The following is a 20,329-nucleotide window of genomic DNA, read 5'->3' as shown; positions in this document are numbered from 1 at the left end:
AAACTTTAGCAAAGAATCTGAAATGAAATGATACACTCAACTTGAATTTAAATTGTTTATAATTCTTTGCACAAGATACCACTACTGGTTCAACTATGTCTGCAAAAATATACGCATGCGCTTTTTTTTCGAAGATATCATATGTTTGCCGCTGTATAATTTGGTTATAGCACGTGTCTGTGATAATAAACGAAAACAAATTATATATTTCTTTCTTTTTGTTGATTATTCGGACTAAAATACGACAATCGATTACGGTTCAGTATGAACGAATGACTTTCTTCGAAATTCTATTGTCGTTCAACTTCCTTTTGCTGTTCTTTTTACCATACATACATTTTTACTTGGTATGGGCACAATACATTTTTCATTCCCGTTAAGAAAGTATAGAAGTGAAGACATAAATTTGTTCAGTGTAAGAAAAAAATTAAATTGATTTGAATAGAAAAACATCTAGTTTTTAAACATAAAGTGTCAATATTATTTATTTATAATTTTAAGAAACAGTTTAGTGTTTCATTTAAAAAGGAAAACAGATAATACTATTTTTAGGTCTAATTTTTAATTATTGATTTTTTGCGGTTAAATATACACTCTTATACCATGTGATATAAAGACGTGATCATACAATTAATGAGGAACTAAAACTGAAAATTAGTTGATCGATTTTATAAATTAGGCACTTTGTTAGGTTGTGTCTATGCTGGGTTTTTGAAGGAAAAAAGTTTTATTTACTTATTTTATTGCTATAAAAATATTATGATTTCATACCTAATTTTTTTTGTCCTATTTTTTTCTAAAAACTTTACAAAGAGTGACGCAATTTATTCAATACACATGTATTTATCGGTGTACATCCTTCAACCTACATATAGAATCACTTTGAAATCAGTTGTTGCCTATTGGATTTCTTTGTATACAGACACCCGATATAGCCGGCTTTCGAAAATCATATGATTTTCGTACATAGTACAGGGGGGGGGCACGACATTTTTTTTCGATAATATGTAATAAAATAACAATAATAAAATTCATTTTATTAATTTATACATGTGGTATATTTTAATTAAAAAAAATAAATGCTCGAAAATTAATAAAAAAATATATTAATGATAATGCTTTTAAGATACTTTTACAAACTATTTCAGTTGACTGCTAACAATCGTATACCCGTCTTTTTCACATGAAAACAGCTGTATTATCCAACAAATTCCTTGGTATAATTTTGAGCGCATGTGCAAGTCGAACACAGTAAAATTTGTCGGAGTAACCGACATTCTCCAATGATAGAAGTTGGTGACTTGGCTCTCAGACTTCTTAAACGCCGGTCACGGTTATACAACAATTAGGAAAATTAAAAAAAAAATAAAAACAAGAAAAAAATCAGATTGTGTCAAACAATAAGGTTATTCAAAGAAAAAAATAACAAATTAAATTTTAAAAACTGTAATAAAGAATAAAAAAAGCAAAACATATTGAAAGGAAACTCTGCAAAGTCTCTCAATAATAAGGCTTTTTGTGTCGTAGAGGAAGCTCGTCGCATATGAGATTTGACAACAGAACTATTCGATCCTTTCAATTGTGAACTGAAGAAAAATTGTTCAAAAAGACGGGTGCGGTCATACATTGTAAAACTATTTCTCCTCATAAGAACTGAAAACTTATTCATTATTCAAATTATTATTAACTGAATAAAAAAAGTGATCAAATTTAGGATACTCTAATTGTAATACACAAAACATTTTCTTCGATAACATCCTAGAAAATTCAAACAATTCTAAATAGCATCCAAAAGCTAAAATCCAATCAAGTGGTGGGTCTTAACTAAAATATCGATTTCTCATTTAATGCGGAGAAATACTAAAAATAAATAAAGCATAATTATATAACAGAACTGTAAAAAAGTACATATTTTTAAATAAGGTTAAACAACATAAAGGAAAAATACAAGAAAAATTATTCAACATAAAAAAAAAATATGGCCGATCAAGAAATAATTCAAGAGCCCATTGAAGAAAATGCATTTGTGCCTGCGGCTCAAAATGAAAATGCAGAATTTGTTAGCAATGAAGAGCCTAATAAAGATTTGGAAAATAAAAATGCTGATGAGCCTATTGAACAGCCCCAGAGTCTTGAGCCTGCAGAAGCACGAGACTCTGAAGGTGGAATGGCAAGTATTATCGGTCCACCTAGTCCTCTCACCGGATGTTATTTATTGATTGTCATTGGCGAACCGCATAATAGCGACCACAAGGATATAATTTTACAACGTTTGATAAAAGGTTTGTATTCTCCTCCAAATCCTATAATTTGCAATTAATAATCATTAAGACTATAGACACACAAATTTTTTTAAACTTTAAAACAATCACACATTTTTTGATTTTCGAATGCACTAAATTTCTTTCAAAAAAAGTCTTCTTTAAAGGGTCTTAAAAAAACCTTTGTAGATTTAAATTTTATTATTCAACCCTCATGCAATTATTATATTGTGTTTCTCTGTGCCTCAATAAAGCAAACGCGTTACCTACATACCCACCTCTCAAAAATAAAAAATATATATTTGGCATACGTGTGCGCAGGCAACATAGTTTTGAAGCTAGTACAAACTACGCCAATGTATCTCTATTAATGATCGTGTAGGCATGACGCAATATTTTTGTGCCATGTCGCCGCATTATCGGGGAGTCAGCCGCACTATTCTTGCATCAAGGTATCCCATTTTAAGTTTGTGTGCCAAAGAGTATTGACGTTTTATATACATATGATTATTATAAAATTTTAAAGCTGTTATAAACTCAAAATATTATTAAAATAAAATAAATATTCAAGTAAGGTAAATTCAAGTAATTAATACTCAATAATTACACGTCAAAAAAATTTTTGAGTACCCACATTCTTTTCTGGTACCCACGGTCAGTTACAGTAAATTTCAAGATGCTTATCTCATTTTAACTCAATCGTTATTAAACTTTGCTTATTAAAAATATTCGCTCTACAATCTAGCGGTTAAAGCTTTTGCTTTGCAATTCAATTTGTTACAGTTTGGACTTTAAGTCTGAACTCAAAAAAGTTTTATTGGGATTTTATATAAGCAATTTTTGAGCCAATTTTTTTTTTACTTTTTGTTTATGTTTATGACACATTTATACAACTTTATTTAATTAAATTTTCACGATAAAATTTTGTAAGTATGTACAAATATTAATTTAATCAAAACACAAAATAACAGTTCAAAAACATTGAGAAATTTAGACGAGGTGTGTTAATTTGTCAAATGCTTAAACTGGAATAAAGATAAAAAGTTTTTTAACTTTCAAAATATTATTTCAGAAAAATAAATTTATACACTGTAAAAACATAATATTTAGCAAGCAAGACACACGCAAAACACCATGAAAAAATTTAAATTAATTAGGTAATTTAATTTAAATTATTTAAATTTTAATTTTGAAAATTTGTAAAGAAAATTAAAAATTAAAAAAGAAAAAATTAAAAGAAAATTATTAAAAATAGTTTAACTTTTATTTGTGCAAATGCTCAAATTTCTTAAATATTTTTCTTTTTTCACCCAAAATAAAATAAAAATGAAAAATTTATACATTGAAAACCAAAAATAGGACGTAAAAAATGAAATTGACGGAGATATCACGGAGTGCAAAATTTTGAGCAGTTTTCTTAACTTTCTAAAAACCATTAACAATTAACAAAGCAAAATTTTGGTAAAATATTAGTTAAAATCATCAGAATTGAAGTTTAGAGCAACATATGACCTCGTTTTTTTGAGATGATTAGTTTTTTAAATCAATTGTACTACCCTTTTTAATAGACAATAGAAAATTGTTAAAAATTTAATATTCGACAAAAAAATATTCAGCTGTTTTTTAAATTTTTGTAATTCCATTTAAACAAAACATTTCATTTTCATTTATTTTTTGATTTGTTTATCGTTCTTAAATTGTTCAAAATAAGAAAAGTGAATTTTAACAAAAAAATACAGAAGTTTGAATAAATTTTGATGAAGTACATAATAGCTTATGTTGGTTGTTTAATTCATCTGTTATTCATTTTTAATCAAAAAAAACATACAAAAACATCGAACAAAAAAATTCTTCCAAAAATTTACAAAATTTTTAAATTTTTCATGGTATCTCGCGTGTGTTTGGCGGATTTTTGGTCGCTAGACACCAATTTTTTACAATGTAAGAATGAAGTCTTAAATATATAGTAACTACAATGATTGAGACAACAATTAAAATATGCAATATAAAAAATGTGCCAGATGTGTAAAAGGAAAGGAAAAAGAAAGGAAAAGGAAAGGTTAAAAGGAAAATACGACGTCGTACAAATTCTCTATAGTTAAGATATTTTGTCTCAGTTTTTCAGAAATACATATTTAAGCGCTTCAAAATTTTTTGTTTTGTTTTGTAACTTACAGGGTAAACATGTACAATTTTTCCCAAATTTTTATTTAAATTTGAGCTAAATTTTAAACAATTTTTCCTGAAAGGGGGGGGGGGTATATGTTGCAAAAAAGTACGTCGTAAATTAGGGGGGTCTTTAAATTCCGACGGTTTCCGATTATAGGGAGGGTGGGGGTCAAAAAATGTCCATTTTTATCCGACGCCGTAAATGGATGGAGCCATAGTGTATAGGTACTCTCAAAAAACAAGTCAAAAAAGCTAAAGCAACCGAGTTACTAGTGTTTTTTTCTACAAAACATATCAGTCTAATATGTGATCTATTTATCATATTATTCAAGTACTACATTGCAATTTTGTTTTTCTAAAGTTTTAAAGTAATTATTATTGTAATTATATATTTTACAAATTATAATAATATTTAAGCATTTACTTTTTTGTTATTATTGTATTTTATTTATACACCATTATTATGATTTTCTTTTATTAAATAACTATAATATTTTTAGGTCTTCTTTCTTGGGATCTCTCTGATAATCACGTTGATTTAGAAGAAGAATTGAGTACTCTTACTTGTCAAGCTATTGAAGGCGAAGAAGGCAAGCATGGTGAGTTATATTAATATAAATATGTATAATAAATTTAAAAAAAAAGTTTAACATGATCACGATTAGTGTGTTTATAAAATCCTATTGTAATGAAAACTACCGGTATTCAAATCAAATTTTAATTTGTTTCACTTTGAATTGGTATTGAGTGAAATTTTAAACAAAAACAAATATGAAGCATTAAACTTTGCAATTAGTAATCATGTCAATTTACATAATTGGCATTGACAAAACACATTCAAGAATACACATGGCTCCTATTATGATATTTTTTTTTTTGTAACTTTCTTACCGTCATTTGTCATGTTAATGATACAAAACAAAATTGTTTTAATTAAATATCCTTTATTAAAATATAGATAAAAAAAGAGTTCAAAATAAATATAATACTAATCAAAATTGATTCAATGCAAGAGCGTTAAACAAATTTAAAATCCTGATTTACATAGCTTGAAACAAAGAAATTGTGAATTTTGAAGATGAAAAGAACTCAAATTTTATTAATTTTAAGTAATGTTTAATGGGTGGAAATTGTACGAATTTTATTTATATTAAATAAATAAAAAATATTTATGATATTTCTGATTTGATCAATTTTCTGTATTACATATTTTGACCAATTTTCCAAACAAATTTATTAAATTTTATATATATTTTTTTTTAGGTGAACGCTTGATACAATTCGCTAGTGAAAATTTAGTCACAGAAATTTTAATTCATCCACAATTTAATACTTTCATACAGTGTATAAGAAACTTGTTAAGCAGTTTTACGCGTCATCGACACATTATTCATTCGGGATACACTTTTGCAGGGAATGGATCGTGGATATTACAGGTAAATTATATGAAGAATTTTTTCTGATTAAGCGTTTGTCATTATTTGTCAATAAAACTAATAAAACTAAATTTGACATTAATACACTAGGTATCGAGTATGCTACATAAAAACATAGTTCTGAATTTATGTCATAAACATATTTTGTATTTAATTTGTCGTTCATGCAGAAAATCGATTTTTTCCAAATATTATAAAACGTTTACTGTGAAGTTAGACACATAGATTTAAGTGTAACTCCTAGAATGTATTCTAGTATATTTATTTTTCTAGGATGGAACATTTTCGGTTTCCGACTTTGCAGAAGCATTTCAAGACTATGAAGTACAGCGTGTGTTGCGAGCATATCCAGATACCATTACAATGGACATTCATTGTACCGCAAACGGTCACTGGACAACAATATCAGATAAGAATTTCGCAAAAACCTGCAAAATCCGTATCAATCCCAACAATGTTTTAAATTCCGGAAGTGAAAAGCTAAACGCATTCATAAGTAGGTGTTAAATACATTTTTTACTTTTGTTTGAAACATGTTTAGTTTATATAAAATGAATTCGAAACTAATTTGGCCCTCTTCCAACTCAGACTACTTATCGCCAATGGTAATACCAACAGACATTACCGATCTTTTGGAAAGCTCTGATGTGGTCGGTAATATTAGATTTTCACACCCTACATTGTATGTCTTCCCTGGAGGTCAGGGTGATGCAGCACTTTTCGGTATAAATGGTTTTAATATGTTAGGTAAGTGGAATTGCACAGTTCAATCAAGTCGCTTAACTCACTTTATTTATTTTTTAGTTGATGGTGGCTTTAGTCGTAAATCATGCTTTTGGGACTTTGTGCGACATCTAGATCGATTAGATGCTGTTTTAATGACTAGAATAAATAATAGTAATATAAGTGGTTTAAATTCCGTAATTGAACGCAAATCTATGGCACATGTTTATCCACAAATTGGTCACTTCTTTACTAATATTCCTGATAAACTTTCAATTCCTAGTTCAGATAGTGTGTCCAATAACGATCCCCTTCTTATAGATTTGATCAAAGAAGGTCAAAAAACTATAACTAATTTGAAAACTCTTAATCTAAAAGCACAACATTGTTATCGTGATTCTGAGCCCATGAACCTATATCACAAAGTTGGTCATGGTACCCTTGATATGTATGTGATTAGTCCATCAAAAGATTCGAAAGAAGTTAAAGAATTCATTCAAAAATGGAATAATAATGATCCAAAACTATTTGCTACTAAAGATGCAAAAGAATTTATTTTTCCATTACAAAATATGATTTCTATCTGTGCTCTGCTTATCTGGACACCTGCAAATCCTGAGGATAATGTTACAAGAATCTTATTTCCGGGAAGTACACCACAGGCAAAAATATTTGAAGGGATGGACAAAGTAAAATCCTTAGAGTTCTTAAAAACTCCAGTATGCACTGTCAAATCTTTATCATCTAGTTCATCGACCATCATAATGGCAAAGAAGAACTACAAATCTAGTATTTCAGATAAAAATCATCTTGATTCCCCGAAGCCTATCAGCAAATTACTTGAATGTGACAGCAAAGGTAATGATGTAGATAATAAAGTAATTGAAAGTAAATCAAATGAAATTACGAAAGAGGACATAGCTCAAGAAACTAAAAAAGAACAAAACGTTTTAAAATCGGTACCTAATGCTACTAAAACGTCCAAATCACGAACAGAATTGAAACGTATTGAAAATAAAATTATTAAAAAAATCGATCCAAAAGACTCTGACGGAGAGTCTCAAGAAGAGAAAAAGAGTGATGAAGACAAAAAACCTGAGAAAAAAGTCGAAAAAAAAGAAGACTTAGACGCTAGAGTGACAAAATCTAAAACCAATCGACTCAAAACAGATAGCAAGGTTATGGCTCGTTCTCGTATTGATACAAAACCACCAAAAACGCTGAGCGAACGAAAACCTTTGAGAAAAGATGGAATTGACACAACCAAAGAAATAATTCGCTCGTCACCACCAACACCTAAAAAAAGTTCCACAAAATCTACAGAAGATACAAAACTCTCGAGCAGCGCTGCACCTCGTGAAGTAAAAAAAACAGTCACACGTACAATTCGCGCAAGTCCAAAAAATACTCCGGGTAAGAGTACAAAAGAAGCAAATAATCGCAAAGTACTTGAAAGTACCCAAAAACTTCCACATCATAAACGAGAAATTAATAAACAACCTAAAAATGATCGAAAACTTGCACCTCATTATGCTAAGGCGCTGTCACCCCAAACTGGTTCGCCTTCAAAAAAAATAAAATCTGAAAAAGATACAATTATCCGAAAGTCTAGAACAGACAAAAATGGAACAACGGATTCTAGTTTAGTGTCTACTCCAAGTGCAGATGAAGCATATAAACGAGTTACAGAACCATTAGAACAAGAAGTCAAATCAGAAGATTTAGAAGAACTTAAAGAAGAGCAAGAAGCCGTTCGAGAAATTGAGGCGGTATTCCAAAGAGAACAAATTAAAGATGTGAGTAAAAAATTGATAGCTGAAGATCATAGGGATATTCAAGATAGTGCTACTGAAGCCGACGAAGAAGACGAATATTTAATAATTGAAAAGGAAGATCAATATACAGAGGATTCTGTAAATGACGCTGAAAGCAGTGCAACAAAAGAAGAAGAAATACAGAAACTACAACGTGATTCCGAAGAGTCTGAAAAACGTCGTAAAGGTAGCTTAGAAGTAACAGAAGAAGAAAACGAAGAAGAAGCTTTGATTGACGAAGTTGAAAAAGATGATGGAAAATCAGAAAAAGTATGCATTTGATTTTTTGTTACTCTGTATATTTAGTTTTTGTGTATCCGTAGAAAATTATACACAGATTTTCATAAAAATATAAGGTCGTTTCAAATGAGAATTTTATTTTATTTATTATTTATTCATTAATATATTTTTTCACTAAATTAAACGTCGTGCTATTCCAGTGTCTAAAGCTCTTAAAGGGATTGACAATTTTATTTTATTATATTATTGTATTATTTTTATTGTATTATATATTTTATTGTATTTTTACATGAATTTTCTTCTCATTTTTCATAAAATCACTGAATTTATTTCTCTTATTTGTCAATTATAATTATTTTATTTTTCAGTTTTTTACTTGAAATGGTCTAAAATTAATTTTTGATTTTCAATCTCTAAGTAAATGATTAAAAAAACAACAAATGTATACTTGTTCCACAAACCTGGAAATTGTGTCAATCGGCCAAATTTTATTTAAAAGTACACTTACAACTTTATTATAAATTTTCTTTTTTGTCAGAAATTTTGTCTTCTTTCCAACGATATATAAAACTTTGACCTGATACGAAAAATCTAAAAATGAGGACCTACTTTCAAATAAAATTGGATCGGTTGCTGAAAGACGCAATTTCCGGGTTTATAGAACAGTGTGGAACAAAATTGTTTCTAGAAGTTAAATTTATTGATTTTGGACTTTCAAACCAGAGATAATAGGGTGTTTGAAAAGTACCCCGTGTTTGAATTTGTCCCATCAAAAATTATTTAATTCAAAAACAAAGATTCAAATTGTATTTTTAAACAAAACAGACGATCTCAATTGAGGGATTGAGGCAACCTAAAAATAATCCTTGTGTTTTTTAATTTTATAATGCGATTTCTTTCAGAAACTGGAGAAAATTTCAGTTTTTTTTAGAAACCTAAGATTAGCTCCAAAATTCTGACTCAAGGTTAAAATTTTTTACTTTACTTTTTTAGCATAAAATCCAAAAAACAGATGAACTGGAGGAAACAGATGATGACGGAAAAATAGTGGATTTACCAACAAATAACGAAAAGCCACAAGAGATAGAGCAAATAAAAGAAATATTGCAGGAGCAAGTCCAAGAAATAATAGTTTCTGCTAAAGAAATGGCTAAAACTAAACTGGAAGCACCTGAAGTTAAACCGGATGAAATATCATCTACTACTCCAGAGGAAAAAGTGACAAGTAAGAAAACTAGTGAAAAAGAAGATGATATTAATCAGCAAGCTGTAAGTCAGCCAGAAGAAAAGTTTTCAACAAACGTTGAATCTGGTGCTACTACTACTGCCCCCACTCTTCCAGAAGATGAACGATGTCCACTTGATGAAATAAAAGAAGATTTAGTAATAGAAGAAAAACATGTAAAAGAAAACACAAGAGAAAAGGAAATGCTTCAAAATACTCTTCATCGAACACATGAACCATTGGAACGCCAAAGTCCACCAAAACTTCCAATACAAAGTACTGTGTAAGTATTTTAATAAAAGTTTTGAGATTTCTTATAAAATTTGAGATAAATTTGAATTAAATATTTTTAGAGCACCGCACTTACGAGATATTGTTAAAACTCCAGATGAAGTTGCAGACCTACCAGTTCACGAAGAAGCCGATATGGATGTTTATGAAGAGGGACATAAATCAACAGAAAAAGAACTGAAAAAACTAAACAGCAAAGATTGTGATCAAATTGATATCAATGATGAAAAGACTGAAACTGTGAAGCTTGAAACTGATGTGTATGTTAAGCAAGAAGATTTTATAAATAAAGTTGGTGAGGCTGTGGAAGAACAAATATTGAAAACTGATACCGAAGTAAATAAATTAGCTACAGAAAATGAAAATGATGTCGCTTTAAGACAAAATTTTGAAAAACCCCCATCTAGTGTAGATAAAACCATACCAGGCTCTCGCAAATCATCAATTAATGATGACAATGCAAATTCTAACCAAACCTTATCAGACTCACGAAAAACGTTAATATGTTCAAGTAAGCCTTCTTCTCCTGATAAAGTTGAATCAACTTTGACAGTTGAAATAGAAAGTCGAGATCCTGATACACAAATTGTCGAATTACCTGTAAATCAGACAAATGAAGATACAAATAAAAAATCTCAAGAGTCAAGTAGAGCTTCTTCTCCAAAACCTGAAACAAAAACAAATGAAAAATTAAATTTGGCCACAGATACAGAAGACTCAAACAAAATTTCAAGTCCTGAGCCTCATGTCGAAGATCAAGCCGTATCAATCATACAAGAGCAAACAATAAAATTATCTAAAGACAATAGCAAAGTTGCTTCTCCAAGCCGTATAGATGGAAGTAAGGATACACAAAATGTACCAGAAAATATTACAAAAACAATTGAGGCTTTAGATTTTGAAGTATATCAAGAAAAATCCAACAAAACCATTTCTCCACAACCTGAAGAAAATGTGAGTAATATACATGACGAGCCAGAAGAAGTTTCTAGACCAAACATGAAAGACTATAAAGAAGAGCTCGAAATCACAAGTTATAAAACACATGAAGAAACGAAAGATAAACCTGAAGATTCAAACAAAGCTCCTTCTCCACAGCTTGAAGATATAAACAGAGCTTCTTCTCCTCAGCATGAAGAATCGAGCAAAGCTTCGTCTCTACAACTTGAAGACAGTGTAGATGATAAAGTAAACTTAAGTACAGAAACTAATTTACTAAAAGACTCGACTGAACTTCCAAGTCCTGTCCTTCAAGGTGAAGATAAAACAGAAAAACATACAACTGCAAGTTCTAAAACATGCGAAGAAACGAAAGATAAACCTGAAGATTCAAACAAAGCTTCTTCTCCACAGCCAGAAGATATAAACAGAGCTTCTTCTCCTCAGCATGAAGAATCGAGCAAAGCTTCGTCTCTACAACTTGAAGACAGTGTAGATGATAAAGTAAACTTAAGTACAGAAACTAATTTACTAAAAGACTCGACTGAAGTTCCAAGTCCTGTCCTTCAAGGTGAAGATAAAACAGAAAAACATACAACTGCAAGTTCTAAAACATTCGAAGAAACGAAAGATAAACCTGAAGATTCAAACAAAGCTTCTTCTCCACAGCCAGAAGATATAAACAGAGCTTCTTCTCCTCAGCATGAAGAATCGAGCAAAGCTTCGTCTCTACAACTTGAAGACAATGTAGATGAAAAAGTAAACTTAAGTACAGAAACTAATTTACTAAAAGACTCGACTGAAGTTTTAAATCCTGTCGTTCAATGTGAAGATAAAACAGAAAAACATACAACTGCAAGTTATAAAACACATGAAGAAACGAAAGATAAACCTGAAGATTCAAACAAAGCTCCTTCTCCACAGCTTGAAGATATAAACAGAGCTTCTTCTCCTCAGCATGAAGAATCGAGCAAAGCTTCGTCTCTACAACTTGAAGACAATGTAGATGAAAAAGTAAACTTAAGTACAGAAACTAATTTACTAAAAGACTCGACTGAAGTTCCAAGTCCTGTCCTTCAAGGTGAAGATAAAACAGAAAAACATACAACTGCAAGTTCCGAAACATTCGAAGAAAAGAAAGATAAATCTGAAGTTTCAAACAAAGCTACTTCTCCACAGCCAGAAGATATAAAAAGAGCTTCTTCTCCTCAGCATGAAGAATCGAGCAAAGCTTTGTCTCTACAACTTGAAGATAATGTAGATGAAAAAGTAAACTTAAGTACAGAAACTAATTTACTAAAAGACTCGACTGAAGTTCCAAGTCCTGTCCTTCAAGGTGAAGATAAAACAGAAAAACATACAACTGCAAGTTCCGAAACATTCGAAGAAAAGAAAGATAAATCTGAAGTTTCAAACAAAGCTACTTCTCCACAGCCAGAAGATATAAAAAGAGCTTCTTCTCCTCAGCATGAAGAATCGAGCAAAGCTTTGTCTCTACAACTTGAAGATAATGTAGATGAAAAAGTAAACTTAAGTACAGAAACTCATTTACTAAAAGACTCGTCTGAAATTTCAAGTCCTATCCTTAAAGGCGATGATAAAATAGATAAACATCCAACTGCATGTTCTGAAACATTTGAAGAAACGAAAGATAAATCTGAAGATTCAAACAAAGCTTTCTCTCCACAACGTGAAAAGGAAAACTTGACTACAGAAACTCATTTAATAAGGGACTCGGTTGAAATTCCAAGTTCTGAAACTCAAATAGAAGATGAAAAAGAAACAAGTATATTAGAAAGCTCGGAAACACATGAAGCAATAACGAAAAAATCTGAAGAACCATGTGAAGCAACTTCCCCAGAATCTGAAGAACCAAACGAAGTTTCTACTCCACAACCTGAAGAATCGAACCAAGCTTCTTTTACTCAACCTGTAGAAAATCTAACGGAAAAAATAAACTCGATTGAAATACCAAGTGCCGATACTCAAACAGGAGATGAAAAAGAAACAAGTATATTAGAAAGCTCGGAAACAGATGAAGTAATAATGAAAAAACCTGAAGAACCATGTGAAGCAACTTCCACAGAATCTGAAAGACTAAACGAAGTTTCTTTTTCACAACTTGGAGAATCAAGAAAAAACTCTTTTCAATCATCTGAAGAATTTAGAGATGATGAAATAGATAAACTTGAAATGAAAAAAGAGACAAGCAAAGCTTGTACGGAAAATGAATCTGGAAAAAACAAACAAGACATACCCGAAGAATCATTGCAAATCATTTCTCCACAAATTGAAGAAAACCAAGATCAAAACAAATCAAGTTTATTTTTAGAAAGAGATGTTAACCAAACACAAAGCAGTGAGTTTACTATTTGTCCTAAGACGCACATAGAAACTATTCAAATCATAAGTGAAATAAATGATGGAGTAGCAACTATTTTAGGTGTTACAATAGTCGATTCTAGTGACAAATCAACTGAAAAAATTCATTCAGAAGTTTCATCTCCTTCTTCAAACCTATCAACAGTAGAGCAACACTTGAAATCTGATACAGAACCTAATATTAAGTTGAGTAAAATGTCAACAGACACATGCATAAGTATGACTTCAGAACATATTGATGATATTATGGAATCAGAAAATATTGATGATATGATGGAATCGATAAAAAATTCCGCTCATCATGCAGTAGATTTTACTAAGGAAGATATAAAACAAATTGAAACTGAAATGAAAGAAGCAGGTGAAAAAATTATAGAATCGGTCAAAATAGAGGTAGCTTCAAAAGTAGCAGCTTCAGAAGTAAACAGCCAAACTTTTAAGAATGAAATGCAAAAGGTTGCAGATGAAGCTGATCAAGCTGTAAAAAAATTGGTAGAAAGTGTTCAAGCAGAAATTGTTGCATCAACTAACCTCATAAATGAACAATCACAATCTTTGGAAGAAGCAACAAAAAATAGTCTTAGTGAAAAAAAATCATTGACTCGGACTAATATTGAGGAACTGCGAGAAGAGCTTACGAACACAAAAAAAGAAATCGAAGATCTAGCAAAGCAAACCACTGTAGCTGCCGAAAAAATAAAGCAAAACATTTCATATGAAATTCAAAAAACTATTGAACATATTCAAGAGTCAACAGAAAAAAATATACAATTAGATAAAAATCTTACTCAAACTACTGTTGAAGTATCAAGCTCAATTGAACGAACTCAAAGTGATAATATTGACGAGCATACAGATGTTATAAGAGTAAATGATGATTTTGAACCAAAGATTAATACAATCATCATGAAAGAAGTTACAACTGAAATACGCGAAACTCACATTACCACTGTTGACTCTCCAATGAAAGAAAAATCCAAAATTGATGAAATAACAAAAGAGCATGACATTGTTGCTTCATCATTTCGAATTGAGGAAATAAAATACGATACAGGATTAGATGAGATTCAGGAACTAGAGGAAGAAGATCGTTGTTCTCCTTCTTCAAAACTCACAACATCATCATGTACAATAAGACCGCGTACTCCAGAGGAAGTCCAGAAAATTGTAGCAGAAGTCGCTGAAGTCCTAAAGTCTGATAAAGAACTGACTGATATTATTCCCGATTTTGATGAAGCAGAACTTGAACGACGTTTATCTCAAAAGTCAGATGACACCGGTTTAGGCCACCGAATGTTGCTTACAGCAAGTAGCGAAGATGGCGGAGGAGAAACTGAAATAAATACTCAAGAGACCACATTGGTGAATCAACCTCAAAGTCCAGAGCTATCTGGAAAATCATCTCCGGAAATACGAGTTGATTTAGCACCAGACATCGATCAAAACGATATGGAAATAAATGCTAAAAGTGAGCAAACTCCACTTTCTTCATTTGAAGAAAAAGAAAAACAAGAAGTTTCTGAAAAGTCTTTGGCCAAACATGACGCAACCACAATAGAAAAAGAACGTAATGATTCATTTACATTTGACCGAGAAGAGCCTGACAGACGTGAATCAACATATTCAACTTTCAGTGAGAAAGATATGACTCAAGATGAAAGTTCAATCGAAGAACAAAAATCTCCAAGCTCACCTCCCTTATCAACAGCAAGTCATATAAGTGACATAAAACAAGAAACTCAGAACGCAAATCAGCAAGTTCCTCCGATCCAAGAGACCTCCGATAAATTTCCCGTTTCACTTGATAATGAGATACAGCAACAACAGGAAAAAAAGAGCGGGTTCCCAAGTGGTACTACTGATGATCAATCTCCTGATTGTTATACAGATGAAAAGCCCTTGGATTCTATTATTGTTAGAGAATGTAGATCTAAATCAGTATCTGCTTTAGTTACAAATACGCCTTATAAACTTGAAAGGGAATTTTTGGATGATTCAATTAAACTACCAGTAGTAGAAGAGTCAATAAACTCTTCACATGAGAGTCTAGTTCGATCTACAATGTCTATAGTAAAGGAGTTTGCTGATCTTACGAAATTCCCCGTTAAAGATGAGGTCATGGATTCATCGCCTACCGAAATTTCAATTGAAAACATAACAGTCACACAAAAACATGATAGATCTCTTACTCCGGAGCCCGATAGCTCAGTATTTTCTGGTAAACAATCTCCAGATGTAAATAGTAAAAGTGCAGATGTTTCTTTAGAAAAAGGAAAATCAAACGAAGGCAGTGATAAATCATTTGGAACTTTAGAAAGAGATTCAATTGATGGGAGTCATACAACTGGAAACACAACCATTGAAAAGGATAGTTTATCACTAGATTCTTCAAAAACAGGATTCGATAACATAGAAGCTAATGTTAGCGTACCGATGCAAATATTTAATTCAACTATTGTAGAGCATACATCAGCTACAACTGGCTCTACGAATCAGGTTATTGATGATTTAAAAGATCGAAAGACTCCTCCGACAGCACCTATAAGTCCCAATATAAAAACGGATACTACACAAAATGAATCAATTGAAGAGTTGCATAAAGAATTGCAGTCAACAGTTTCTAGTATACATGGAAGCACTGAAAGTATTGCAAAGTCTATTCCGATGTCTACAGGTGGGCAAGGATCTGGAATAGAAACTCCAGAGTCATCTCCAAAACCAACAGCTCCATTTCCAAAGGGCTTGGACACCGTTAAGCCAGAAAATTATAAAATATCTTCAGAAATGGCCACGTCTGATATGACCCATACTTACACCTCTGATGAAACAATTCATGTTGAAAGTACTGATACCGTGGTTTCGATTACAAAAACACTTGAACCTACCACTACTTTACCTAAAAATGAGAACACAATTGTTTCAGAGAAAGCATCCACTGTACAAATTGTATTACAAGAAGAAAAGAGTATAACAGTTCACAAATCAAACATTACTGAAAATGACAGTGAAGATGAAGGTGCCTGCTCAGCAATGAGTACATCTCCACAGCCACCAGCATCACCTTATGCAACGAAATTCAACTTTGAAACAGAAATATCTAGTGATTGCACAGGTAATAAATTGAAATTTGATGACATTGATGAAAGTCAATATGAAATTCCACCCCAGTATGACACTGCTTTGACACTTTGTTCTCCAAATTTCAAACCAGATCCTATGAACACATCTTTTTATGGTTCTTTGCCAGAAGTCGAAAAACCAAAAACAGAAGAAACTCACGCAGCATTCTCTTCTCAATTCGTAGAAACAGTGTCTAGTCCAGTTGAAGTGGCGGAATTCAGACACACAACAAGTGATAAATATTTTGATGAGGCTGACTTGGATTTTGATAAAGTTATGACTAGTGATACAGAAAATAAAGATAGACACGAAAGTAAAGAAAAAGAAAAGAAGGCTGAAGAAACTTTAGCTTCTTGGGGTAAACCATTAGGATTACCATCTCCTGCTCTAACTCCAGCTGAAACGGAAAATCGAACAACACCAAAGAAGGAAAGAAAACAAATAGCAGCAAAAACAAAATTAAATAATGAAAAGAACCTACGCAAACGAGGAGAATCACCGGCTAGCAAGAAAAGACCTGCTCCAGTATATGTTGAACTTGCGTATGTACCACACCATGGAAACAGTTACTATTCACATGTTGAATATTTTCGCCGTATTCGCGCCAGATACTATGTCTTTTCTGGTACAGAGCCTAGTCGTGAAGTTTTCAACGCTTTGTTGGAAGCAAAACAAACTTGGGAAGATAAAGAATTAGGTAATGTTTATTTATTATTCCATAATATAATAAGTAATTAATTAATTAGTATTTTATTGAAATAATTGTCTATTAATAATACACAATTTAGAGGTTACTATCATCCCAACATATGACACAGATGTACTAGGATACTGGGTCTCAGAAAATGAAGAACTATTATCTAAGTATCACATTGACCTTTCACCTTCAGCGGCAAGATGTACCATAAATTTACAAGATCACGAGACATCATGTTCAGCTTATCGCTTGGAATTTTAAACTACAAGAGCCTTTTTGGAATGAATTCATCCAACAGAAATCTTTTAATTATTTATATACTGTATTATTTTTATTAGTTATCATGAAACTAGTTATAAATTCTTTAATCTTTAATTCATATAATATGAAAATAAGTTTTTTATATTCATATTACAAATTTAATTTACGCTAACACTTTTACATGAGCATAACTCATTATATACAAAAGAAAAGGTAATGAGATTGATAATTGGAGAATAATTAAATAAAAAGATGAATCTCATATAATCAGATATTGGCAAAAACACACATAATTACGTTTTTTAATAAAAACAGATTAGATATAGAATCTGTTTTTATTCAAAGACGTATTCTGCAATATTCTAACATTATATTTTCATACAAAAAAGGTTTCTAATATCTTCTTCATTTGCATGTACAGAAAAAGGAACGTCCCAATTTCATAAATAAGAACGCACAAACTTCTAACATTAAATAAGCTCTCGGTACTTGTACCAAGTTATATTAAAAAAGCTATTCAAAATATATCAGAAACCGTCTTAAACAAAAAGATTTTCATCAGAAAATCTGCAATTCTGATGTCTTTCGTTTTGTTTTATTGCTTTTCATAAAATAAATTGATCAAATTCACAAAATAAAAATATATTGAGCAGTATTCAGCCAAGTTTACGCAAAACCGACCATATTATCAAACGCTAAAAAGGAATTTAATCCTAACTTTTAACATTTATTGACTAACACAGAAGCATAAAGATCCGTCGTTTACAAATAATCCATATAAATTTAATTTTTTATTTATTTCAAAAACGTTAGAATATTGCATATTTATAGCATCGTTTTACAGATTAACATTCAACACAAACTTTAATGCCAAATATGGTATTCATGTGTGCTTTTAAAAATTTCATGTTAAAATAATATTAACTATCAATATTATTTTTAATGTATGAACAAATAATCATATTATAAAAGTTCAAGAACAGAAGCGAAAAAATAAAATATAAAGTTTTTATAGTCCTTAGATATTTTGTTTATATTTAAAACAAGTAAAACACAGCATTATTATATTTACATATTACACAATTCATAAAACTTATTCAGAACGAAAAATTGTAGTAACTAATTTTCATGGACCTACGAAAAATGAGCTAGAAAATTATTGTGTTTTTTTAAATACCACAAAGAATAACATATATCAACCAAATAATTCCTCAGTAACCAAATAAGGCATCAACCTTTATAAATCATTTATTTATAACTTTAATGCTTGAAACTCAAAACATACCTTTATTCAAAAAAAAAAAAAAAAAAAAAAAATAAAAATAAAATAAAATAAATAAAAAATATATTCTATTATTAGAATTATTTCTAAGAGAGTCATTAGTAAATGATATTCCAAAGAATTAATACACCTTACTAAAACAGTTAGTGCACTACCAATAACATAAAATGAATGAGCTTGTTTACATAAAACCTGATTGTTTTGTATAAATAGATATATTTGTTGAATTTGTAAAACAACTATACTATAAAGAATATTATGCTTTATGTTCAAACAAAAATTTAATAATGTTTCATTCTAAATTTTATATGAAATTTCGTGGAAATAATAAGTACGTTTGATTGAAGATTAAAGCAGGGATTCCATGATAATTATGAAAAAAAAATCAAAATGGTTTTTCAAAACTTTTAACAATTATTGTGTAAAAATGTAAAAACAGAATTTAAAGATATTTCTCAGTTATATGCATCGTTTATAACATTGTTATCACTTAATTTCAAACACAAAATTTTTGAAAAACGTAAACTTCAAACGCCGAACAAAAAGTTTTTGGGTGGATTAATTATTTGGTGTTTTAGTATTTTAGGAAAAGAAAACAAGTGAATACTTCTTGCAGTCAATATTAAAATGCTTTAATCAATTATAATTTTTTTTATATTGCGGCTACATTGCCGTCTTTTTTGTCCCACTCTTCTTCTTACCCCCCAAAAACTCACATGCAAGCAAAATCAATTAAAGAAAAAAACAAGAAATGTAGGCTTGGCCTCTGGCTACTTTTCAGAAAAGTTAATGTGCTGTATTTTATTGTTAAAACAATTGGAAATAAAAAAATTTTTTCATACATATATTTTAATATTGTTAAGTGACATAATTATTTCAAGCATTAATTCTCGTGGTTAATATTAATACCATGGAATCCCTGATAACATACTTTAATGATTACCGAAAAAGTTTTGATCAAAATATTCGAAGCTACGTCAGTTTAATTAATTAATGTATGAATTGTTGAAAAATAACATTATATAAATTAAATTTTTGTAGTATAGTATCAACATATTGCAAGCACAAGATCTTGCTTAACAAAAGAAAATACATATACCTAATTCAAAAAAATATTTATGATAAACTTTTAAATACTCTGCTAAATAAATTAGATGTTTAAAATCAATGTGAGTTATCTTTTTCTGAGGAAAAAAGTCTTTAAATGAAATACAGTGACAATTAAGCTATTTTGTTATACTAAATAATATACATATTTGAAAAAAGAAATTTTGTTATCATTTGGAGAAAAATAAGTTAATGTTCATAAATATAACGCTAATATTTTACTACAAATGTTATAAACTATTTCTTTAATTTATGTTTGTTATGTTTTTTCTAGAAAATTAGAAAAAAATCAAATTTGAAATAAAAAATAAATAAAATACTATGTATATTACCACATGCAAATTCTATAAAATAAAACTGTTTTTTTTATTATTTTAAAAGC

The 20,329-nt window shown here is 30.2% G+C and overlaps 1 protein-coding gene across 3 annotated transcripts; it reads left to right on the top strand.

The window, feature by feature from the left end:
• The first annotated feature begins 381 nt into the window (after nt 1-381).
• On the top strand, nt 382-18,360 carry LOC134827787 (microtubule-associated protein futsch). 3 transcript variants are annotated; one of them, XM_063840608.1, is made up of 11 exons: nt 382-415; nt 1,149-2,282; nt 4,931-5,029; nt 5,694-5,866; nt 6,140-6,362; nt 6,455-6,613; nt 6,671-8,673; nt 9,637-10,151; nt 10,222-16,592; nt 16,692-17,297; nt 17,389-18,360. In XM_063840608.1, the coding sequence occupies exons 2-11, from the start codon at nt 1,979-1,981 to the stop codon at nt 17,556-17,558; spliced, it is 10,623 nt and encodes a 3,540-aa protein (XP_063696678.1). In that variant the 5' UTR covers nt 382-415; nt 1,149-1,978; the 3' UTR covers nt 17,559-18,360. The 3 variants fall into 3 exon arrangements, with proteins under 3 accessions (XP_063696678.1, XP_063696675.1, XP_063696676.1); XM_063840605.1 differs by having other exon boundaries at nt 10,222-17,297; XM_063840606.1 differs by lacking the exon at nt 382-415 and adding an exon at nt 501-552 and having other exon boundaries at nt 1,483-2,282; nt 10,222-17,297.
• Nucleotides 18,361-20,329: the final 1,969 nt, after the last annotated feature.

The sequence above is a fragment of the Culicoides brevitarsis genome, chromosome 1 (assembly GCF_036172545.1).
Source record: "Culicoides brevitarsis isolate CSIRO-B50_1 chromosome 1, AGI_CSIRO_Cbre_v1, whole genome shotgun sequence".
NCBI lineage: Eukaryota > Metazoa > Arthropoda > Insecta > Diptera > Ceratopogonidae > Culicoides > Culicoides brevitarsis.
This window is presented reverse-complemented; position numbering and strand designations above follow the sequence as displayed.

Excerpts from the sequence above, each read along its gene's own strand:
- LOC134827787 (XM_063840605.1), top strand. The coding sequence starts at position 1,979 with ATGGCCGATCAAGAAATAATTCAAGAGCCCATTGAAGAAAATGCATTT. Across the intron at positions 5,030-5,693 it reads AGGCGAAGAAGGCAAGCATG|GTGAACGCTTGATACAATTC; the intron begins GTGAGTTATATT and ends ATTTTTTTTTAG. Across the intron at positions 17,298-17,388 it reads TTGGGAAGATAAAGAATTAG|AGGTTACTATCATCCCAACA; the intron begins GTAATGTTTATT and ends TACACAATTTAG.